Source organism: Osmerus mordax, chromosome 25, assembly GCF_038355195.1.
Source record: "Osmerus mordax isolate fOsmMor3 chromosome 25, fOsmMor3.pri, whole genome shotgun sequence".
In the NCBI taxonomy this organism is placed as follows: Eukaryota; Metazoa; Chordata; class Actinopteri; order Osmeriformes; family Osmeridae; genus Osmerus; species Osmerus mordax.
In genome coordinates, this window is record NC_090074.1 from 2,212,007 (window position 1) to 2,232,014 (window position 20,008).

Sequence of the window (20,008 nt, forward strand, 5' to 3'; positions counted from 1 at the left end):
TCTCTCCTGGGCGTGTGGTCTCTCTCCTGGGTGTGTGGTCTCTCTCCTGGGGGTGTGGTCTCTCTCCTGGGGGTGTGGTCTCTCTCCTGGGCGTGTGGTCTCTCTCCTGGGTGTGTGGTCTCTCTCCTGGGCGTGTGGTCTCTCTCCTGGGCGTGTGGTCTCTCTCCTGGGTGTGTGGTCTCTCTCCTGGGGGTGTGGTCTCTCTCCTGACCGACGTCGGTTTCAGTCACACCAGGGAAGCTCTTCTTACAACTAAGTGTGTCACTGCATTTTGACGATGGTGCACGTGTGTGTGTGTGCGTGTGCGAGTGTGTGTACGCGTGTGTGTTTATCTGTTCTGCGGAGAACTGATGTTGTCAGACCTGAAGACCAGAAATGAAGACCAGAAATTAGGATTTTGGTCCTCCTGGTAGAGTCTTGTGTACCCTTACTCCTGTATGGGTACTTCAGGAGAGAGAGGCAGGAAGGAGAGACACCTAGAAATCTACCCATAGATTACATCTAAACATCCTTTGTTTTCTGTAACTTGTCATGGTCGTTCACTCTCAGGACTTCTGTAGATTTTATGAAATACTTTTGTGTTTAAGGAATTATAGAGCATCATATATGTTTTGTCTGTAACCTATGGGGTGGTTTTAGACAAGCTGTCCTACCTGTCCTTGTTCCTTTCAGACCTTCAACTTGTGAATGATGTACAAAGTCTATATAAGCTGCTTAAGAGAAGTGTCTTATTCAGAAAAAAACCTAAACGTCAATCACAGTAGTGTGACTCTGTAATATTAATGAATTATAAATTGGGTAAGTTCAGAAACGGCCCAAAAAAAAAAGAATCCAAAATATTTTCTGGATGTTGAACTTCCAATTTAATGATTTTTGCACAGTATTAGTTTCATGTTATTAATCATTATTGCTGTTACATGAATGGGTTAATATCCCGAATTTAAGACGATGCGATTGCTTGTTTGTTTTGTTTGGTTGTTTCTTAATTTCGGAACTGGTTATAATGTCTAGCTTTCCTGTAACTGAGAAGTGGATAGATCTGTGCTCGGGTCAGAGTAATTCCTGGAGGGGTTTGATGAATTCATGTTCCCTATCTCTAGTGACAATCAGTCAGTTTTGAATGTAAATAAAGTGTATGTTTTTTTGTTTTTGTATCCTTATCAGTTGTTATAAACAAAACAGCATGGGGGGAAAAGTAGCTTATTAATTACTGTGAGCGTATAAATATATCCATTGTTGTGATGTTCACTTTGAACATTGTCAGAGCTCCATTTCTCTCCAGGAAATAGTCAGACCCGGATTTATATGGGATCTACCCACATATGTTGCCAAACCCAAGTGATTTATTTTAAGTTGTCGTACAGACATTAATGGCCTGTAGCTTTAATTCAGACACATGTATTGCTTACTCTTTCCTAAGTATGGAGAGCGCCTGTTCTTACAGAGTCATCGCAGTCAACATCAGTAGACAATGATCTCAACCTCATATCTGATCCCCTTCCATGTGAAGTTAGCCTTACATCGATCGGTGAGTTACGCTTTGCTTTTATAAGGCATTAGGAGGTCGTGGATGTCCCTAAACCCCTCCTTGTATTGGTTAACCTCCAGGGGGAACACAACACAAACTTTAGAGTTGGAGATGATCTGAAGCCAAATAGAGATGCGATCATGTTCTGCTGAGGTTTGTTGCGGTTGACTTCCAGGCCTCTCCTGCCTTCAGCAGGTTGCAGGTGTGCTGTCGTAGAGGAAGAGCACTGTCCAGGAGATAGAAGTAGGAAACGACCTAAGAGAAGGAACTAGGAAGTGACCTAGGAGATAAGAGCTAAGAGATGGGAGTAAGAGAGCGTTTGTAGTTAGTGAATGAGGACCGTCTCTGTTCCAACCAACCATAGAATGTTGTGTTCAGTCAGGCACGCTTGACCTGCATTGTCATTTATAATCTTTAGTTTTCTTTTCCATAGCTTTTCCTGTAATTCTTTAAAATATCACGTGAAAAATTTGACTGGCCACAATATTGAATGTGACTTGTTTTTCTTCCTCCGAAAACATGTCAGTGTTATTGAGGCCATACTTCCTGGTCTCCCAGCTGGTAACCAAGAGAGACAGGAACAAGAGAGACAGGAACGAGAAAGTAGAGGATATATTAGTGAGTTTGTGGCGCAAAGGAGAGTGAGGTGCGAAAGGGAACTGAAAAGCACATCTACCAGAACATTCAGACAAGTATCTTCAAACTGTAAATAGCTTTTCGACAAAAGTCTCGAAACAAAAAGAGATGTATTTTTATGGAACTGTAAAAGAGAGAGAAATAAAATACTATATTCATTCATTCCCTCTGAGTATCTCATGCCTGTATAGTTGACGATAAATATGTCTCATTTTTAGTGGAAACAATGTATACCTTTTAAATATATAAATATTATATATTGTATATGAAAAAATTCTAATAAAAATAGGTGTATCATATGAAAAGTGTCCCTTACTGTGACTTTTTACTGACGATTTCTGACCAATGGCATTTCAGAAAAGTAATATTTTACATTCACATGATTGTAGTCATGTAAATCAAGAGTTTTAGGACCCAGGAGGGCAAACAGTCCAACCTTCACACAAACACAAAGAGACCAAGGGCCTTTAATCTTTTTATTTACTAAAGTTTGACTAGAGATCGTCTATATTCATAATTAGCTGATTCAATTGTTTTTATAATAAACAAAAATGTAATGTTGCACCAAGAGCTTGGGGAGAGGGAAAAGCCATCTGTAAAAAATCTGTCTCCAAAATATGTAAATAAAATTCTCTACAAGTCAGTAGCTGTAGTCTGCTGTGTCTGGATGGAAAGCAGGGTTGCGATCGCTCTGGAATAAATGCAGCGAGGTCAAAGGTCAGCGTGAAAGAAGAGGCAGGTCACTGGAGTTCATGATGAGACTAGAATCCAGATTGAGGCTCTCTGTAAAAAAATAACACAAATCAATAATTAATTTGGGTACACAGTAATCATAGGGTACGCATATATGCCCCTCTCAGCCTACTAAGATGAGTTTGGCCCATCATCTTTCATAAGCAACGGCTAAACTAAATTCAGGATGTGTGAGCAGGTTCTCTCTATAGTCACATAATAATAATAATAAATTTTTGTATAGCACTTTTCTAAATACTCAAAGACGCTGTACATGTGTGAAGACAAATAAAACAATAAAACAGCAAAGATATAGAAGACAGAGGATCAAACAAAACAAAACAAGCAGAACATTTTAGTAAAAAAGCTGTGCGGAATGAGTCATGTAGTGGAGGGTAGGGAGAAGGGGTTAGCAGGTGAAGGCGAGTTTGAAGAGGTGAAACATCCTGCTGCTGATCCCAGATCTGTTATTCACCTTGATCGAAGTTGAGCTTCTTGGTGGTGGAGCCGTCGCCTAGTCCCTCAATGTCCACCAGATCACTGTTTACGTCCGAGTCATTAAGAGCGCTGAGCGTCACATCTAGATACACGTACACAACCCCGCACACACACACACCGAACAAGAGAAAAACATTCGCAAGGGAGTCAGGTGACTGAGCGGTTAGGGAATCGGGCTAGTAATCTGAAGGTTGCCGGTTCGAATCCCGGCCGTGAAAAATTACCCTGCACTTCACCCTACTTGCCTTGAGGAGAATGTCCCTGTACTAAGGGTATGTGTGATGAAGTTACAACAGTAAGATGTTCCTTTTCCAGTCGAGTGTGTTGCTGTTCGATAGTGAGGATCATACCTGCAGTTTTCTGTTTTTTAATGGCCGGCTGTAAAGAAGAGGGGCTCTGAAGACCCGTTGTCACGACAACCTGCGAGGTCGGCACGGTGATCGCTGTGGGGGCCACGGGGGCAGGTGCCACTGCTATGGTGATGGTGGTCTTCTTCGTGGGTTTTTTGGGGGAGTCTGAAGAGAGGGGTACTCTGCTGTCTTCATAAATCTTCCTCTTCACTGTGGTCTTTATCTGGGCCCTGTGTGTGTGTGTGTGTGTGTGTGTCGGGGGGGGGGGGGGGGGGACACAGTTAGCATACCATAAGATCCTGTGATTTCCGACAAAGTGGACATATTGAGCACTTCTAATTGCATATACAGTCTTATTCACAAGCACATAACATACTATCTGTATGCTATAAATTCTGGCAACATTGTTCTTTTAAAGAGGATCGTTTTATAGCCATCAACAAATGTGTGATGATAAGCAGTAGTTCTTTGGGGAGGTAGAAGACTAGGGAGATGTGGGTGTTATGGGGAAGGATGGGTAGGGTCCTTACACTGTGCGCTCCTTGATAACAGAGCTGATGTTGTTGAGGTCATCACCGAAGCGCCTCACAGCCGACCGCAACATGTCGATCTCGGTCTCTGTCCATTTGGCTCTGGGGGTGGAGAGGTGAATATGGACAGAGTGGAGAGGGCAGGACAGGACATCGGAGACCAATTAATGTGAGCAGAGGAAATAAAAAACTGTTGAATCAACAAACCCCCACAAAAATAGTCGGCAATAAGCTACTGCTGCACTTGTTTAATTATCCTAGATTCTGTTTCCGACATGACGTCTCACCCAGCGGGACTTGAGTCTGACACGGGGTGTAGCTGCAGGGTTAGTTCTCCCAGCTTCGTGAAGGCAGCTCCCGCTGCAGAGAATATCTCTCCCACCTGTAACGCCCATCAACATAAACAAATTAGATGGGCACGTATTCAATTCATCCACTGAACTAAAGGGCGCTGGACCGCTTTGCACATCTAACTAAGCGATTCTCATTAGGTTGAGGGCTTACCTTGGTTGAGGCAGAAGTCATCTCGTGCGGCTGTCTAATAGATATGTTGTGTATACTTTGCACTGTCTAGTGTAAACGCTTGCTAATTTATCATACAACAGCAACAACAACCTATTAACCAAGATAGCTAGCATGTAGCTAAGCCACAATAGCCACCATGGTCAATTGCAAGTCTCTGCGTTTAAAAGCAGTCAAGACGATAGACGTGGTAAAACTTACTACTGGACTTTGAGTATTTAAGTTAATTGGTGAACGCAAAAAAACCCTTATAAATGCATTTAGTCAAATAACCGATATAAATAAATAAAAATTGCGTGGGGAGTAAAACTACAAGAATAAAGGAAAATGACGCGCGACGTTGAGAGTTCAATGCCATTGGCCCACTGTGAGAGGAAGAGGCAGGGCTTAGTTTTGACATTTTCATTGGTCGTCCCCTTGCAGAGGACGAACACTACCGAAATGTACGAAAATTGCCGAGGTGATGGTGAAGAGTCAGCTGATGGAGCTGTAGGCTAGGAAGACACCCGTACTTCGATAGAAGCAATTTTAATCGAGAGAATCAGACATTTCATTCGGATAAAAAATAACAACAAGAGCAATGCCGTCGCTTTTATTCTGCGGTCCGAAAATGGCCGCATGTGGAATAGTCATCAGCATTTGGGGAGTAATCATGCTGGTAAGGATTAGCACGCGTTAGCTATGATGATGCTAACGAGGTATTTAGCTAGCATCTTTACCAGGCAGATGGTCTGGAGCATCTTGCAGGCCCGACTGGTGTTATTAGTCCAGTAACTAATTAATAAGCTATTCACCCTTTATGTGGCTAAGATTAGGTACTGGTAAAGTAGTCTTTATTATTGAATGCACATCTTGTTATGATAAAAACATCAATAAGACATGGACTGACATCCACCACCAAATAAATGTTACCAACCTGTCAATACGAGGCATGGAAGTCCTCAAATATCAAGTCCATCAAACGTCTTTATCTAAAGTGTGAATGAGCCCTACTAATTACTGGATCTTCTGTTCCCTGTTACTGTAGTTAATGTTGGGGATCTTCTTCAGCGCGAAATCAGCCGTGCTGATCGAGGATGTTCCTTTCACCGAGGAAGACATACGCAACGAGTAAGTGACGGGATGATGGAGAGCTATTACCTGTACTGTCAATATGACTGAAGGTGCACCTAAATGGAAGATGTTCCAGCTATGCAAATGACCATGGAGTAACCTATGGAAGCAAATCAGTGACATAATGTTTTGAATTTTAAAAGGCATTGAATACTTAATATTAAAATTATAACACCACCGAATTTGTTGGTTTTGAATTCACCGCTTTCAAATAGAATATGAATTTATTTCAGTGTGAAAAAAAAATCAGATCCCAAAATTCAAGTTTCAGATATTCAGGTTGCTCAAATTCGAACAGTAAAATTCAGATCCCCAAAATTCAAAAAGAAAATTCTAGGCAAAAAGAAATCTAGGCAAAAGAATTCTTGGCGAAAAAAATCGAATCCAAAAGAACTCTAGGCGAAAAAACTCAAAGCCAAAAAACTGAGGCGAAAAAATTCAGATTGCATCATCCGGGATAGCAAGGTATTGCTTGCCTCAGATAGGACCTCTCTCCTCAGACCCCGAACTGTGATTGTATGAGTGATCTGCATGTAGGCCTATGCATGTATGACTGCCTACAGCTACACCTGGGTTACAGGGGCCTGAGGAGAGAGGTCTGCAGTTGGACCCTTCTCGGAGAAGTGAGATGGTTTGATTGCATTCCGGCTTGATTGCCTTACCTATCCATGGTATCCCGGATGTTGCAATCAAATTCCTTCAGCTCAAAGTTTCTCTGTTCTCTAACCGTGTTTCTCCTGACCTGTTTCTCCGCAGCAAGTTCCCTCCACAGACCGTCTATGGACTCTACAACCAGGTCGGTATCAACTGCTTCATCGCGGCCGGCATCTATGTGGCGGTTGGGGCGGTGTCCCTGTGTCAGGTGCGACTCAACAAGCGCCAGGAATACATGGTGACATAAGTCCGTTTGTCCCCCCCATCCCCCCCGAGGAACAGGCAGGCCACTGCTCTGAGATTCCACACCTTCCAGTGAAAAGATAATTACGTTTTTTCGTGTGCCGACACCGCACCATTTCCCTGTTCCGAAAGGGGAGCAATGTGCTGAGAAGTTATTTATTTGTAACTTTAGCGTAGAAACATTCGGTCTATTTTAAGTTATTTGTTTTGGTGTTGTTGACTTTAGATGTTTCTTCATTCCTTGTAAAATAAAAGCTATTTATTCAGTTGGACTGAAAACTTTGTCCCTTATCATGATGGTAACCTTGACAATAGAGTATATGAAACACTTTAAATTGTGTTGCCCTGTCTTACCAAATGTTAGATTTTTGCATGTGTACAAGTCTGTTGAATAGGGTGTAATTAACCACTACAACTGTAGAAAAGAAGCATAATTATTTTATGTTTCAATGTGAGCCAAGCCTGTAATCACAGCAAAGTCAGTATATGTAAGTCAGTAGTCAGGTAAATTATTAAAAAGGTTGTCTTAACTAACAAAAGATGAAGGCAATGTTTTTCATATACAATTTGGTGTGTGTGGTTTTGTAAATGTTGGATTTAGAGCTGTAAAACATTGCTTTTAGTATTTATTTCATCAATGGGAAAGTTCCAAAAAACTAATGTGTGTGGACATCATTTTTAAATGCTATTTATTTTCATGTGTCACTGTCACTTGAGTGTTATGGTTGAAATGTGTGGGTATACTGATGAAATGAAATCCATCCAGTTTCATGTTCCCTGTAATAAAATGGAATAACCGTTCAGTTTGATGTACGCGAGCTTTTTCATCCTAGGCCTGATCTGGCGTCTCAGAGCATAACAGACGGCACCAGTAAAATATGAACAGCTCTGAATATGAAACGCAGCCCTGCGTTTTAATCAGCTAAAAAACACCCCTTAAAGTCATACAATGGCAATGTTTATACAATGTGTTAAATACACCTGCGAGTCTGATAGTTGACCACGTAATTAAGTTGATATAAATACACGCTCCTGAAATGTTTCGGTCGGACAACTTTGAAGTAGAAAAACAATGTGTAGTTGTGTACTAACTAATTGGCAGTTTCAGCACTTTAACTAGCTGGAACGGGGTGCGGAAGAACACCTAAAACAAAGCGAGTCAATCGCCCGGAGCTTGGGAATCTTGTATCACACAGGCAACGCTTCTGAGAAGCGAAACATTTATTGTTTACATATTGCAGTCAATCGCTGGGTGGCACCTTAATGCAATGCAGGCAAAGAACCGGGTAAATATTTGAAGTGACTTCAAGCTGTGGAACAAGACAACAATCAAAACGAAGTAATAACAAACTCAAGAAGCCATGGATTTGTGGAAAAGTCACGTGCGAGCTCGACTGTTTCAAAGAGACTGTTCTCAAAAAGATCCTTTCGCCGGTATATTCAACAAACGTAAGATGCCTAAACTATTACCTCTTACTCAAACATGTCAAAGTGTATTCTGCATGATTCAAACTGTGTCCATCATCAGTGTCCTGTTTTGCGGAGCGCCTTGAATTACAAGAGGAATTCTGGAATGGCAGGTAGACTTACAGCTTAAATAAATTAACTTTGTGTCTTTGCGTCATTATGCAGTGAATTAGGCCTACAAAACAATTCGGGAGACGTGAAGTCTCATCTACCATGTAGGTTTGATGTAGGTCTAATCTAGATTTCCATAGCTGCAAAGATGATGACGGCCAAACAGATGCATGCGCCAGACGAGTGCAACTTCAGCTAAAAGAGAGCGAGCATTTGAAAGAAAAGGTGAGTTTGTTGTTCACGTTGCTTAGTTTCCATCAGATCTTTTAGTTGTAGCCTTGCACATCTGGACTAGATCCCCACACCAGTTTTGTCCTCCTCCCCCTCCTTTTACATTTACATTACATTTAGTCATTTAGCAGAGGCTCTTATCCAGAGCGACTTACAGTAAGTACAGGGACATTCCCCCGAGGCAAGTAGGGTGAAGTGCCTTGCCCAAGGACACAACGTCATTTTTCACGGCCGGGGAATCGAACCGGCGACCTTCTGATTACTAGCCCGATTCCCTAACTTTTACCTTTTTCCTCCCTCTGTCCGACTCCGTCTTCAGCTTTCCCAGACGGTGTCTGATCTGACGACCGTCATGTATCTGAAAGAGGCTGAAATCCTGTACTGGCAATCACAGTGAGTGAGTTTTCTGGACTCTGCAATACCTTGAACTTTTAACCTTTTGTTACATTGATTCTGTACTCATACCTTTGGCTTGCTCACAAAAGTTAATTCAACTGAAATGTCTTGTGTACTCATTTCCAACGGTTCCTGTATTTGAAATAAAGAATTCACAATAACGGTTTCCTGACGCTCTTTCAGAGTGTCTCGCTATCGCAAAGAGGCTCTTACTCTGGCGAAACGTGCCAACGCCTTGCAGGCCAACCTGTCAGATACCGAGTTCACGGTGGAAGTCCAGGCAAAAGAGCTGGCGGTGCTGCGGGTGGAGCAGAGGGAGCTGAGGGAGGCGCTGGGAGGAGCCTGGAGAGAGAAAGAGGATCTGCTGGAGAGATGGATGGAGGAGAAGAGGGAGGAGGCAGAGAGGGTTAACAAGAATAACGACGTGCAGGACAGGTGACCAGGCACTAACGGCTCTCCTTTGAACAGTTGTCATATCCACTGTCTATTTACACCCTCATTTGTGTGATAAGGCGATATACAATAAATACACTAGCACACAAATCTTGAGACCACTGGTCAGATACTTATATTTAGCATTTGTTTCTAATGTAAAATTTTTCCATAGCAAATGATCCATCAGTGATGAGTCATGATCACCATCAATGATCCAGTCAGTCAGTCAGTGATCGATTGTAGTCAGTGAGTGATTGTTGTCATGTGCAGGTGGCACCGTTTCAGCCGGAGACTGAACAGACATCTCCACAGAGAGATGGGCAAACACACCGTAGCTCCTGCTACTCAGCCTGGCGCCCGCGTAACCGAACCATCATCCGCCTCACCAAGTAAGACATTTCAGGGTCCCTAACATCATGGTGCGAATTACGGGGGGGTTTGGGAGGGTGTCTGACCCCCTAATTAAGACTTGGACCCCCCCAAAAGAGGTAAAAACAACAGGTCGGGGGGGGTCGAGGGCGGGAACCCAGATGTTTTGTCCACAAGAACATTAACCAACAGATCTGGTTGCCTAGAAGTGACTTTCTAAGTATTCTTCTTGTGTCCTTGTCTGTCAGACTGTCCTGATGTAGACAGAGACCACACAGCAGAGTCCACTGGATCACCGCTCTGGAGTCCCAGCTGAAAGGGCGGGGCCACCAGGGGTCATAAAGAACTACAACTCAAAAGAACTGCAACTCAACATGGCCGACTTCATCTGCATTGACCCTGCCCCTTACTGTGCTTAACACTTTCTTATGGGCAAATGTATTTTATTGATTAACGATTGTCATGAATAAAGTAAAGGAATTATTAGATGTTTAAATCTCGCTTAAGGATCATTTTAAATCTCGCTAAAGGATCCTATTATTTATCTTGTAGCGTTACAAAATAAACCTTTTTGATTAAAGAAGATCACAGAAGAAACAGAGTTAGGGTTAAGGAACAGGCCCCATCATTTCTTTTTAAAACAAAAACATAAGCATTTAGGTTTATTTAGCCTTTATTAAAAAAGAAAATAAAAATCTTGAAATAAAAAAATGCAACGGCAAACAATACATTTTCCTTTACCGATTATGAAAATAATCATGGTCATAAAGATGATACAGTAGTAATAATTCATAAATGTCTTCGTTTACATCCCATCATGGTAATATAATGCCGGTCGACATGATGGCATTGCACAGCTCAGTGGTGGCACTTATATATATATACTCATATATTCACACTTAGCATGGTTGCTTATAAGTACCCCACAAAATGCACAAAGAGGAAAAAATTAATCATACAAACTGAATCACAGGTTCATAATTCATAGTTCACAGCACCGCCCAAAAAACATGCTCCATCGGTTCTCATGTCTCGTGTGATGGTTATGGAGGGAGGGTGGGTGGGGGTGAAATCAGATCTGAACAGATGAACTTAGTAAGAATACCCATGCTCTTAAGTGTGTGTGCGCAAAGTGGCTCTGACTCAACAGGTAGGATCCAGCCAGCGCTAATGAGGGTGAGGTGACTGCAGGTGTTTGTAGGTGTGTGCAGGTGTGTGCAGGTATGTTGTTGGTCAGGTGGGTGGGAACAGTGTGTTACAGGCCTGTGATGGTTGACATCTGTTCAGGGTCCATATCCTACATCAGCCTCGTCTGTAGAGATGTGTGTGGCAGGTTGATCCATGAAGCTAGGGTGTGTGTGTGTGTGTGTGTGTGTGTGGAGGGAGGGGGGGGGTAGCTGGAGGTGACTTAAATACATCTGATAACGAGTGGGTTGTTTTAGAGCATGTATGTTTTTGCCAAATTACGTCTCAAGCAGTTACAGATACAAAACGTTCCTCTTGGTTCTCCCTGCGTCAGCTTGGCACAATTTGAGATTTGAAAGAAGAAGAAAAAAAATAAAATAAAAGAGAATCTCTCAGGAGCCCCTGACACACACACACACACTCACTCTCTACCAACAGACCCCATCCTCCCCCATCTCCAGATGTGTGAAACAGCTGTTCCGCGACATGGATGGAAACTCCCAGCAACGCTACAGAACAATATTAAGTTAACACTGACGGTGGTGGGACAAGGGCTGTGGTCAGACAGACAGACAGGCAGACAGACAGGCAGACCACGTATGGAACACAGAACGCACAGGAGTTTCACAGCAGGACCCAAATCCAGCTTCCTCAAAACGCCTCCTTCCCACCACCCACAGTGTGTGTGTGTGTGTGTGTGTGAGCTTTAGCAGTCCTCGTCTTTGTCATCCACCGTTCCTTTGAGCCGCAGGCGGGCAAAGTCCTCGAACACGAAGTCGTCATCCTGGGAGATACTGCTGCTGCAGGAGACAGAGAGAACATGAGATCCTCGACCACCACGCTTAGACGATACGGGAGGAAACAAGGATGGGGGAGGAAACAAGGAGATAGGGGAGGAAACAAGGGTACAGAGGGAGGAACAGGAGAGAAAGCACCTCTTTAAAAAAAAATATATAATTCCAAACAACCTACTGAATACTCACTTTGTTTCAAATTCTATAAGGTTGGTGTCGATGGGAGGGTCTAACTCAGGCACAGCTGTAGGGCAAACACACACACAATGATATGTCAGGTTGGTGTTGCCAAGGCAACGGCCCGGCGTCTCCATAGCAACCCCACGCACGAGGAGGAAGCAGGCAGAGAGTGATGCCAGAGTCCGAGAGAGGTGGTGGTGGGGGGGGGGTCTACATATAGGAGGAGTGGGACACTATGTAATGAGAGGGAGAGAAGAGAGGAGAGAGGGAGAGGAGAGAGGAGAGAATAGAGGGAGGGGAGAGAAGAGAGGGAGGAGAGAGGGAGAGAAGAGAGGGAGAGGAGAGAGGGAGAGCAGGGGACACAAGGATTAGTATTGGGGGGGGTCTGTACCTGACTGGGGGCGTGAAAGGGGCAGCTCTGTGGGTTTGGGGTGCATGAGGACGAAGGGAAGCTCCACCGACACGTCCCTGCAGACACAGAGAGAGAAGCACACGTTAGCCCCTCCTGAACACACACCAACCACAGGGGGAAACTCAGAAACAGCAACCTTTCTGAGGCCCTGATTTGATGTAAACATCCAGGGAAGGATCTCCCTGAGACCGACTAGGCCTAACCCTTCATGCTGTTAGCACAAGACTAGACTTCGTCTGTCCGGGAAAAAACTGAAAATGTAAAAGAACGTTAAAGTGTAACTATAACACATTTGGTGATCAAACCACCCTTACAAATCAACAAACCAAAGAGTTCAGATAAAAACACATGGTTGTATTCAGACAGGCAGTGTGGAACTAGCACTTTTAGGAGAACACGCCAATGGCTCAATGAGCTGTCTGCAGGGAAATCAAGCTGGACCCATTTAGTCAGATAAACTGGACAGATCGATTTGTTCACAGATTGGGTCACCTCGCCCAATCGACTGGCGTCTCATTGGCTGAAATGGACTTGCAGATGATTGGACCATCATCAGGTCTGCCAGGCACGTGGAGTACAATTGATGACTGTTGGCATGGCGACGGTTATCAACCATGTAGCTAGGCAGAGCCAGTAATCAAATGACAGCGATGTGATTGGCTGGCCTGCTAAAATACAGATTTTTTTTTTTGATTGGCCGAGATAGTTAAGACTTTTCCATGAAAAGAAAAAACTTGATGTCAGCTTGCGAGATCAGGATTGGTTTCAAAAAGGTAGGACAATCTTTTTTTACATGCATTATTAAGAAAGTCGGGTTCTAAGTTGCTCGACTGAACACAACCAGGGAAGCAGTGCTCTGAGAGAACCTCTTAATCATGTGACTAAAAACAGCCTATCAGGTTACATAAGTCCCTGCTTACACCCAATGAGAACACACCGTTGTGACAACCAGGAAGGAGGCCAATGAAGGAGCGCGCGCACACACACACACACACACACACACACACACACACACACACACACACACACACACACACACACACACACACACACACACACACACACACACACACACACACACACACACACACACACACACACACACACACACACACACACACACACACACACACACACACACACACACACACACACACACACACACACACACACACACACACACACACACACACACACACACACACACACACACACACACACACACACACACACACACACACACACACACACACACACACACACACACACACACACACACACACACACACACACACACACACACACACACACACACACACACACACACACACACACACCTGGAACAAGTGTTCAGACCACTACACAAGTTAGTTGGGGTGCAAGATTAACAAGGCATACACACACACGCACACACACACACACACACACACACGAGGCGGCTGAGACGTCATATTACCTCTCCAACACGCCACTCAGCAGGCTGAGGCGACCCATGGGGGAGGGGACGGATGGAGAGACAAACGGAGGAGGAGAAGAGAGAGAGAAACAAACACTCAACAGGAGAAGGGGAGGGCATGAAATGAGGAGACCTCCAGAAAACGCAACCAAGGGGAGGAGGAAGGGGGGGGGGGGGGAGAGGGGGGAGTACACAGCGAAGCGCGAGTGGAGGAGGAAGGGAGGGCGAGGGGGAGGGGAGGAGAGGGGGGTGGCAGAGAGAGAGGAGGGGCTGGTGAGAGTCAGGGCCAACATGAGATGCAGTGGCAGAGTTGACATACGCGGCTGAGGTAGAGACAGTGTTGTAAGGGTGGAGGGTAACCGTGGGAACAGGAGGGCGCGTGGAGACTCACACCACTAGCTTGATCTTCACCCTGTAGGACACTAGGATCCCCAGGACCTCCTTGTTGGTCACATCCTTCACACTGACACACACAGGAGAGAGAGAGAGACACACACACACACACACACCGGGAGAGAGAGAGAGACAGACAGGAGAGAGACAGACAGGAGAGAGAGAGAGACAGAGACAGGAGAGAGAGAGAGAGAGAGAGAGAGAAGAGAGAGACAGACAGGAGAGAGAGAGAGAGACAGACAGACAGGAGAGAGAGAGACAGGAGAGAGAGAAAGAGAGAGGAGAGAGACAGACAGGAGAGAGAGAGAAACAGACAGACAGGAGAGAGAGACAGAGACAGGAGAGAGAGAGAGACAGAGACAGGAGAGACAGAGAGAGACAGACAGACAGGAGAGAGAGAGACAGACAGACAGGAGAGAGAGAGAGGAGTGTTAGGCAGGCTTTGTAAAACAGACAGTGTGTGCTCAGCCTCGCCCAGCAGTAAACATTTGCACAAACTGAGTTTGCACAAGTTTGCCATCTTAGCATGTATGAAAACGACAGAGTGATAACTCATCTCTCACACGATACCGGGGCCTTCATGTGTGTGTGAGAGTGTGTGTGTGTGAGAGAGAGTGTGTGTGTGAGAGAGTGTGTGTGTGTGCCTCACATGGTGGAGGAGGCCAGGTTGGTGTCCTCGTGTTTCAGCTTGCCGTCCAGGGCCAGCCCTCTCTTCTCCCGGTTCTTGTCCAGCGTGGGGGTGAGGGTATACACCTTACAGAACGTAGAGCTGGACGACACCTGGTCACTGGACGCCACACACACACACACACACACACACACGTCAGCAACAACTAACGCCTTTTAACTTGGGTGAAGGGATGAATGGAGTGATGGATGGATGGAGTGATGGATGGACAGAGTGATGGATGGAGGGAGAGGAGAAGACTCACTCTGCTTCAGCCTGAGCGACTGGACACTTGTACTGAGCTGTACTGAAGAGACAGATGTCAGCATACTGCCGCACTGGGAGACACAACAGCAGAGAGAGGGGAGGGAGAGAGGGTGAGGGAGAGAGAGGGTGAGAGAGAGAGAGGGTGAGGGAGAGAGAGGGTGAGGGAGAGATTGTTACTTAATTGAAAACTTGTGTGTAACGAACCAGTCCAGAGACACACAGGAAGTAAAACCCCACCTGAGATCTTGACCCTCTTGACAGTCTTGGTGGAGTTGTTGGTGACGTGGACGTTCACACTGATGGGTTCTCCATGGTAGTACAGCTGGGGACACAGCACGCACACACACATCAGCAGGTGTGAGGGAGTGTGTGGGAGTCTGTGAGAGTGTGTGTGTGTGTGTACCTCCTTATCCAGCGAGGCCTCCAGGTGCAGGGAGCGGTCGGACATGAGGAAGCTGCGGGTGGTCTCCACCATGGGCTGAGGCCCCGGCTTCTCTGGAGCATACTGCACCTTCCTGATCACCAGGCGCACAGAGTTCCTGCTCACACACACACACCGAGGTCACGTGCATGTCAGTTGATGCACTCACCATTACAATCTCATGCACTCAACATGCTGCATCATACACACACACACACACACACACTCCTATAAGTTTGTTTTACCGTTTGTGGATCTTCTCCTCTATCGTTTTGGCACAGAACGCTCTGATCTCAAAGTCCACTCCACACGCCTGAGGAGAGTAGGGAACAGGGGAGAAGAGAGAGGGAGAGAAGAGAGGGAGAGAAGAGAGGGAGAGAGGGAGAGAGAAGAGAGGAGAGAGGGAGAGAGAAGAGAGGAGAGAGAAGAGAGAAGAGAGGGAGAGAGGGAGAGGAGAGAGGAGAGAGGGAGAGAGAAGAGAGAAGAGAGGAGAGAGAAGAGAGGGAGAGAGAAGAGAGGGAGAGAGGGAGAGAGGGAGAGAAGAGAGGAGCGAGGGAGAGAAGAGAGGGAGAGAAGGGAGGGAGAGGAGCGAGGGAGAGAAGAGAGGGAGAGAAGGGAGGGAGAGAAGGGAGGGAGAGGAGAGAGGGAGAGAAGAGAGGGAGAGGAGCGAGGGAGAGAAGAGAGGAGAGAAAAGAGAGGGAGAGAAGGGAGGGAGAGGAGAGAGGGAGAGAAGAGGGAGAGGAGTGAGCCAAGGACAACCAGGAGAAATAGGAGTGCAGGCCACAGCCTGACAGGGTGTCTGATTGTGTCTTTGAAAGAGTACGACTGTGCATGTTTCAGTGTCTTTTTCAGCATTGGTAGTTAGAGAGGTGTGTGTGTGCGCGCGCGCGTCCACCTCACCTTCCCAGTGTCCTCTGGTCCTGGCTGTAGAGTAACTGAGCAGGGCAGGTTCTGAGGAATCTAGACGAGACAGAAACACGACGACAGAGTATTCAATATCCCCATACGACAGGTAAGCACAAGGCTTCCTTTTAGAGCGATATTTACAGCGCGTAGCAGAATAGAAGTCTGTGTTGTCTTATCTTGCAATTATGTCATATCAGGCAAAGTAGGTGTGTGTGTGTGTGTGTGAGTGTGTGTTCTGGTGGGACGCCCACTCGCAGTAAAGTAGAAGGTGTGTGTGTGTGTGCTCACAGTAAAGTAGAAAGGGTGTGTGTGTGTGTGTGCTCACAGTAAAGTAGAAGGGGTGGGCGTGCTGGCCCAGCTTTTTCAGCAGCCTCTCCTGCAGGCGGCTGTTGGGCTTGCGTTCCTCCGCGAGGGGGGGGAAGGCCTGGAAGGTGGAGATGTACAGATCCTTCCGGAACGACAGACCCAGCACGTCCAGGTCCTCGCGGCCATACCGGAACGCACAGGTCAGGGTCACGAAGACTGGGACGGGGAGAGAGGTGGTGAGGAAGGATGGGAGGGAGGAGGAGGAGAGGGGGGAAACAGGAGGAGGAGAGGGGGAGGTGGAGGAGGAGAGGGGGAGGAGGAGTAATATGATGATGTGTTGGTTTAACGAGAACACCCACAAAGATTATCCAAACCGTGGTGGGAGGGTTTGCGGACATTAGGCAAAGATAAACAATTGCGCAGTCGCTGAGCTATCTGGCAGCTGGCATACCTTTCCTGTCTTTCAGGTATTCAGGGTCAACCAGGATTACACCATCTACAGCAACAACAAATGAAAGAGGGTGATGTTGAAATCGTTACTCTTGGGGACAAAGGGGAACTAGAACATTTGAAACGCACACACACGCGCACACACACAGAGACTGACAACAGGTTCCTCATCAAACGCATCAAGTCAAGTCAAATTTTATTGATCCCACTAGGGGAAATTTGTTTGTAGACAGGTATTAAAACACATTCAATCCATCATAAAATACTACATAAACAGCATACCTGACACCACACAAGACAACACACAATACACTACAATACAGTACAAGGATCACTTAATGTTGAAAAACCCAGAATAAGTTTCATCCATAAATACTTCATGCCATTCATTTATGCACATTTAGCATCCAAATAGAAAAACAAACAAGAGAGTCCCCAAATCGCATGGCATTTATTACTTACCAACCGGATCGACCTGGTCAAGGTGATCCACGAAATCTCTCTTTCCCAGGTATACCGTGACCTGTTACAGGAAGACAGCGAGGGGTGAAGAGAGACGGGATGCAGGAGAGACTGAGGTGTGGGAGACCCTAGAAGCAGGTCGTTGGGTGTCTACTGAAAACCAAGACCTAACCAGGGATCACATGATGGCTTACCTTGCAGTTGGGGCTTGATTTCTTGAAAACTCTGAGAAAGAGATACAGAGAGAGAGAGATACAGAGAGAGAGAGAGACAGAGAAGTTAGGGAAACAGAAAATGCAGTGTGAGATTTTCACACCTCCAGTTCATCTCCCTGAGCGGTACATCGAGGCCCACCCAGTGTCGTGTATCTGGACAGGAAGTTCTCACGCACAGCCACGTCCTAAACAGTGATCACTTCCTCTCACCACATACGTCACAACTACCACAGCATATGGAAAACGACATTGTGACAAATGTAACTTCCTCGTACGGTCCGGTTTTCAAAAAGACACGCAAGAGGAAGTAAAGGGTTTGGACTTCTCTGTGTGTGTGTGTGTGTGTGTGTGTGTGAGAGGAACTCAAGGGTGACTTCTTCAGGCACACATGCTCAGACTGGATCTCCTTGGCCTAGACCTTTGCTGTCTCTTCATTTACAAGCCCGTGCTACATTTCATACCTGTCCTCCACCCCCCCGTGCCCCTACACACACACACACACACACACACACACACACACACACACACACACACACACAAGGCTAACCCCAGGCCTTAACAGTTCCATTTATTTCACCCTCAAACTTGTAGCCAGAGGACCTTGAAAATTAACACAACACACAGAACCTGCACGCAAGGGACGAGACAAGTCCCTGTAGGACCTCAATAAGCTCTACTTTTGAGATTGACATGGAATTTTATCAGCCTTTACTCTTCTCTGAGGCAAAGTAAACTTCACGTCCCCAATTTGGGAGAAATAGTGATTGAATCTCCCTCCACAGAGCATTGGCAACGCATGTACTGGGGTTTAAAACACGTTACTACACACAGCGGTGTAACATCCGACTACTGTTTTAGTACTGACACTAAAACTGCATACAGTATGACAGCGAAGAGGAGAGGGTCTGCCTGGGATATGAAGGACGCCATGTCCTGTAAACAGACATGGACCACTGGCATTCGACAACATACCAGCATACGATGGTCACGCGTGTGACACATGATTGCAACTGCAAAACCAGACTGTAAGCTTGTTTGTTTACATTTGCATTAATTTACTTCACCGCGTTTGAAAAGGCACCACCACTGGCCATGATACGCAAATCGTACGTCAAATATGCGTCACTGATAAAGGCTAGTGTTTTCTAATCAGGGAAATAATTACGCTGATACCCCAATAATTCGAGGCCCGTGACAGCTAACATTGAAAACTATTAATATATTCACATGCCTTTCTAAGAATCTGGCTTTGGTTAGGGATTCGTTCTAAAATTCGGTAGTCTTCAATACGGGATTTTTGCTAGCTAGCTAACCCCACAAAAAGCTGCACATTGTGAAACCCGTTAGCTTGTACTTATCTAACATCACAGCGAGTCAGTTGTGATATCAAATATGGTCGTATGCCAATTAAAAGGCAAAGCAAACAATCACAATAATTTACGTAAAATTGTTTAATGCAAGCTAACATTCACCCCACCCAGCTTGCTGGATATGCTACTAGCTAGTTAGCGAATAGGGGTGTTGATCTCCTAAACATATTTGCCAGCAATACAGTACCTCGGGCACAAATAATAAAGAAACAAAGCACAATTTGAAACATTCCATTGACCAATTTTGGCAACTTAACGTTAGCAACATAACATGCTATTTTAGAGATTATTAGCGAGGTAGCTACTCCTGGTTGCGAGAGGCTAGATGGCAATAATTCCATGCTCAAAAGCTAGCAGAATAGCTCGGACTCGGGAGAGCAAGCTAGCCAGCAGTGGCAACACAGACAAACGATCTGTAGTAGTCCCGTGAAAAGTGAGTACCTGGTGCCCGCCTTGTCCCCCATCTCCTCGGCAGGCCTTCGATATAAGGCTCGCAACAGAAAAGGCGGTAGCTACGTAGCACCAGTCTTTATATATCTTTCAGGTATTTCTCCTCGAATCCTGTCTAGTTACACCTGCAAGCTAACTAGCTAATCTACTGTCCGGCTCCGCTCGTCTCGCCTTACGTGCTTTTCGCTTCCGCGAAGGCAGGACGACCCTTGGAATGTTGATATGATGCGCGTTTTTGGAGGCAAGTGCTGCAGCGTTG

At 45.6% G+C, this 20,008-nt stretch overlaps 5 protein-coding genes across 6 annotated transcripts in view; 3 read left to right on the top strand and 2 right to left on the bottom strand.

Annotated features, from left to right (window-relative positions):
* The window catches only part of LOC136933386 (P2R1A-PPP2R2A-interacting phosphatase regulator 1), a 6,684-nt gene extending 4,648 nt beyond the window's left edge, over window positions 1–2,036 (top strand). The window contains exon 10 of the mRNA XM_067228716.1: window positions 1–2,036. This exon is cut by the window's left edge and continues 1,546 nt beyond it. The gene's annotated coding sequence lies outside the window, so the exon portion shown is untranslated.
* Window positions 2,037–2,632: 596 nt separating this feature from the next.
* c25h17orf49 (chromosome 25 C17orf49 homolog) lies at window positions 2,633–5,039 on the bottom strand. Its single transcript, XM_067228724.1, has 6 exons — window positions 4,779–5,039; window positions 4,562–4,656; window positions 4,275–4,376; window positions 3,745–3,974; window positions 3,372–3,476; window positions 2,633–2,947 (listed from the first exon to the last, which is right to left on the bottom strand). Exons 1-6 carry the CDS (start codon window positions 4,797–4,799, stop codon window positions 2,883–2,885), a joined length of 618 nt encoding a protein of 205 aa, XP_067084825.1. The 5' UTR covers window positions 4,800–5,039; the 3' UTR covers window positions 2,633–2,882.
* A 190-nt stretch (window positions 5,040–5,229) lies between these two features.
* Window positions 5,230–7,607, top strand: rnasekb (ribonuclease, RNase K b). The gene is made up of 3 exons (XM_067228737.1): window positions 5,230–5,454; window positions 5,824–5,906; window positions 6,666–7,607. Exons 1-3 carry the CDS (start codon window positions 5,377–5,379, stop codon window positions 6,808–6,810), a joined length of 306 nt encoding a protein of 101 aa, XP_067084838.1. The 5' UTR covers window positions 5,230–5,376; the 3' UTR covers window positions 6,811–7,607.
* Window positions 7,608–8,023: 416 nt separating this feature from the next.
* si:ch1073-143l10.2 (uncharacterized protein LOC565165 homolog) lies at window positions 8,024–10,739 on the top strand. 2 transcript variants are annotated; one of them, XM_067228718.1, is made up of 7 exons: window positions 8,024–8,255; window positions 8,335–8,386; window positions 8,525–8,609; window positions 8,935–9,008; window positions 9,195–9,446; window positions 9,717–9,835; window positions 10,064–10,739. In XM_067228718.1, the coding sequence occupies exons 1-7, from the start codon at window positions 8,168–8,170 to the stop codon at window positions 10,129–10,131; spliced, it is 738 nt and encodes a 245-aa protein (XP_067084819.1). In that variant the 5' UTR covers window positions 8,024–8,167; the 3' UTR covers window positions 10,132–10,739. The 2 variants fall into 2 exon arrangements, with proteins under 2 accessions (XP_067084819.1, XP_067084820.1); XM_067228719.1 differs by lacking the exon at window positions 8,024–8,255 and having other exon boundaries at window positions 8,373–8,386; window positions 8,515–8,609.
* A 116-nt stretch (window positions 10,740–10,855) lies between these two features.
* arrb2a (arrestin, beta 2a) lies at window positions 10,856–19,983 on the bottom strand. The gene is given in 16 exon segments (XM_067228740.1): window positions 10,856–11,800; window positions 11,984–12,038; window positions 12,366–12,442; window positions 13,843–13,866; window positions 14,222–14,305; window positions 14,885–15,022; window positions 15,168–15,240; window positions 15,407–15,491; window positions 15,573–15,708; window positions 15,836–15,903; window positions 16,491–16,550; window positions 16,822–17,018; window positions 17,254–17,298; window positions 17,715–17,775; window positions 17,909–17,939; window positions 19,741–19,983. Coding segments are annotated over 16 exon segments (1,251 nt in total). The 5' UTR covers window positions 19,764–19,983; the 3' UTR covers window positions 10,856–11,706.
* Window positions 19,984–20,008: the final 25 nt, after the last annotated feature.

Bases quoted from the DNA above. Each gene is read 5' to 3' on its own strand.
- si:ch1073-143l10.2 (XM_067228718.1), top strand. From the start codon at position 8,168: ATGGATTTGTGGAAAAGTCACGTGCGAGCTCGACTGTTTCAAAGAGAC. The intron at 8,256-8,334 runs GTAAGATGCCTA...GTCCATCATCAG, and splicing joins CGCCGGTATATTCAACAAAC to TGTCCTGTTTTGCGGAGCGC. The intron at 9,836-10,063 runs GTAAGACATTTC...CTTGTCTGTCAG, and splicing joins ACCATCATCCGCCTCACCAA to ACTGTCCTGATGTAGACAGA.
- c25h17orf49 (XM_067228724.1), bottom strand. From the start codon at position 4,799: ATGACTTCTGCCTCAACCAAG. The intron at 4,657-4,778 runs GTAAGCCCTCAA...TGGGCGTTACAG, and splicing joins TGACTTCTGCCTCAACCAAG to GTGGGAGAGATATTCTCTGC. The intron at 4,377-4,561 runs GTGAGACGTCAT...CTCCACCCCCAG, and splicing joins TCAGACTCAAGTCCCGCTGG to AGCCAAATGGACAGAGACCG.
- rnasekb (XM_067228737.1), top strand. From the start codon at position 5,377: ATGCCGTCGCTTTTATTCTGCGGTCCGAAAATGGCCGCATGTGGAATA. The intron at 5,455-5,823 runs GTAAGGATTAGC...CTGTTACTGTAG, and splicing joins TTTGGGGAGTAATCATGCTG to TTAATGTTGGGGATCTTCTT. The intron at 5,907-6,665 runs GTAAGTGACGGG...GTTTCTCCGCAG, and splicing joins GAGGAAGACATACGCAACGA to CAAGTTCCCTCCACAGACCG.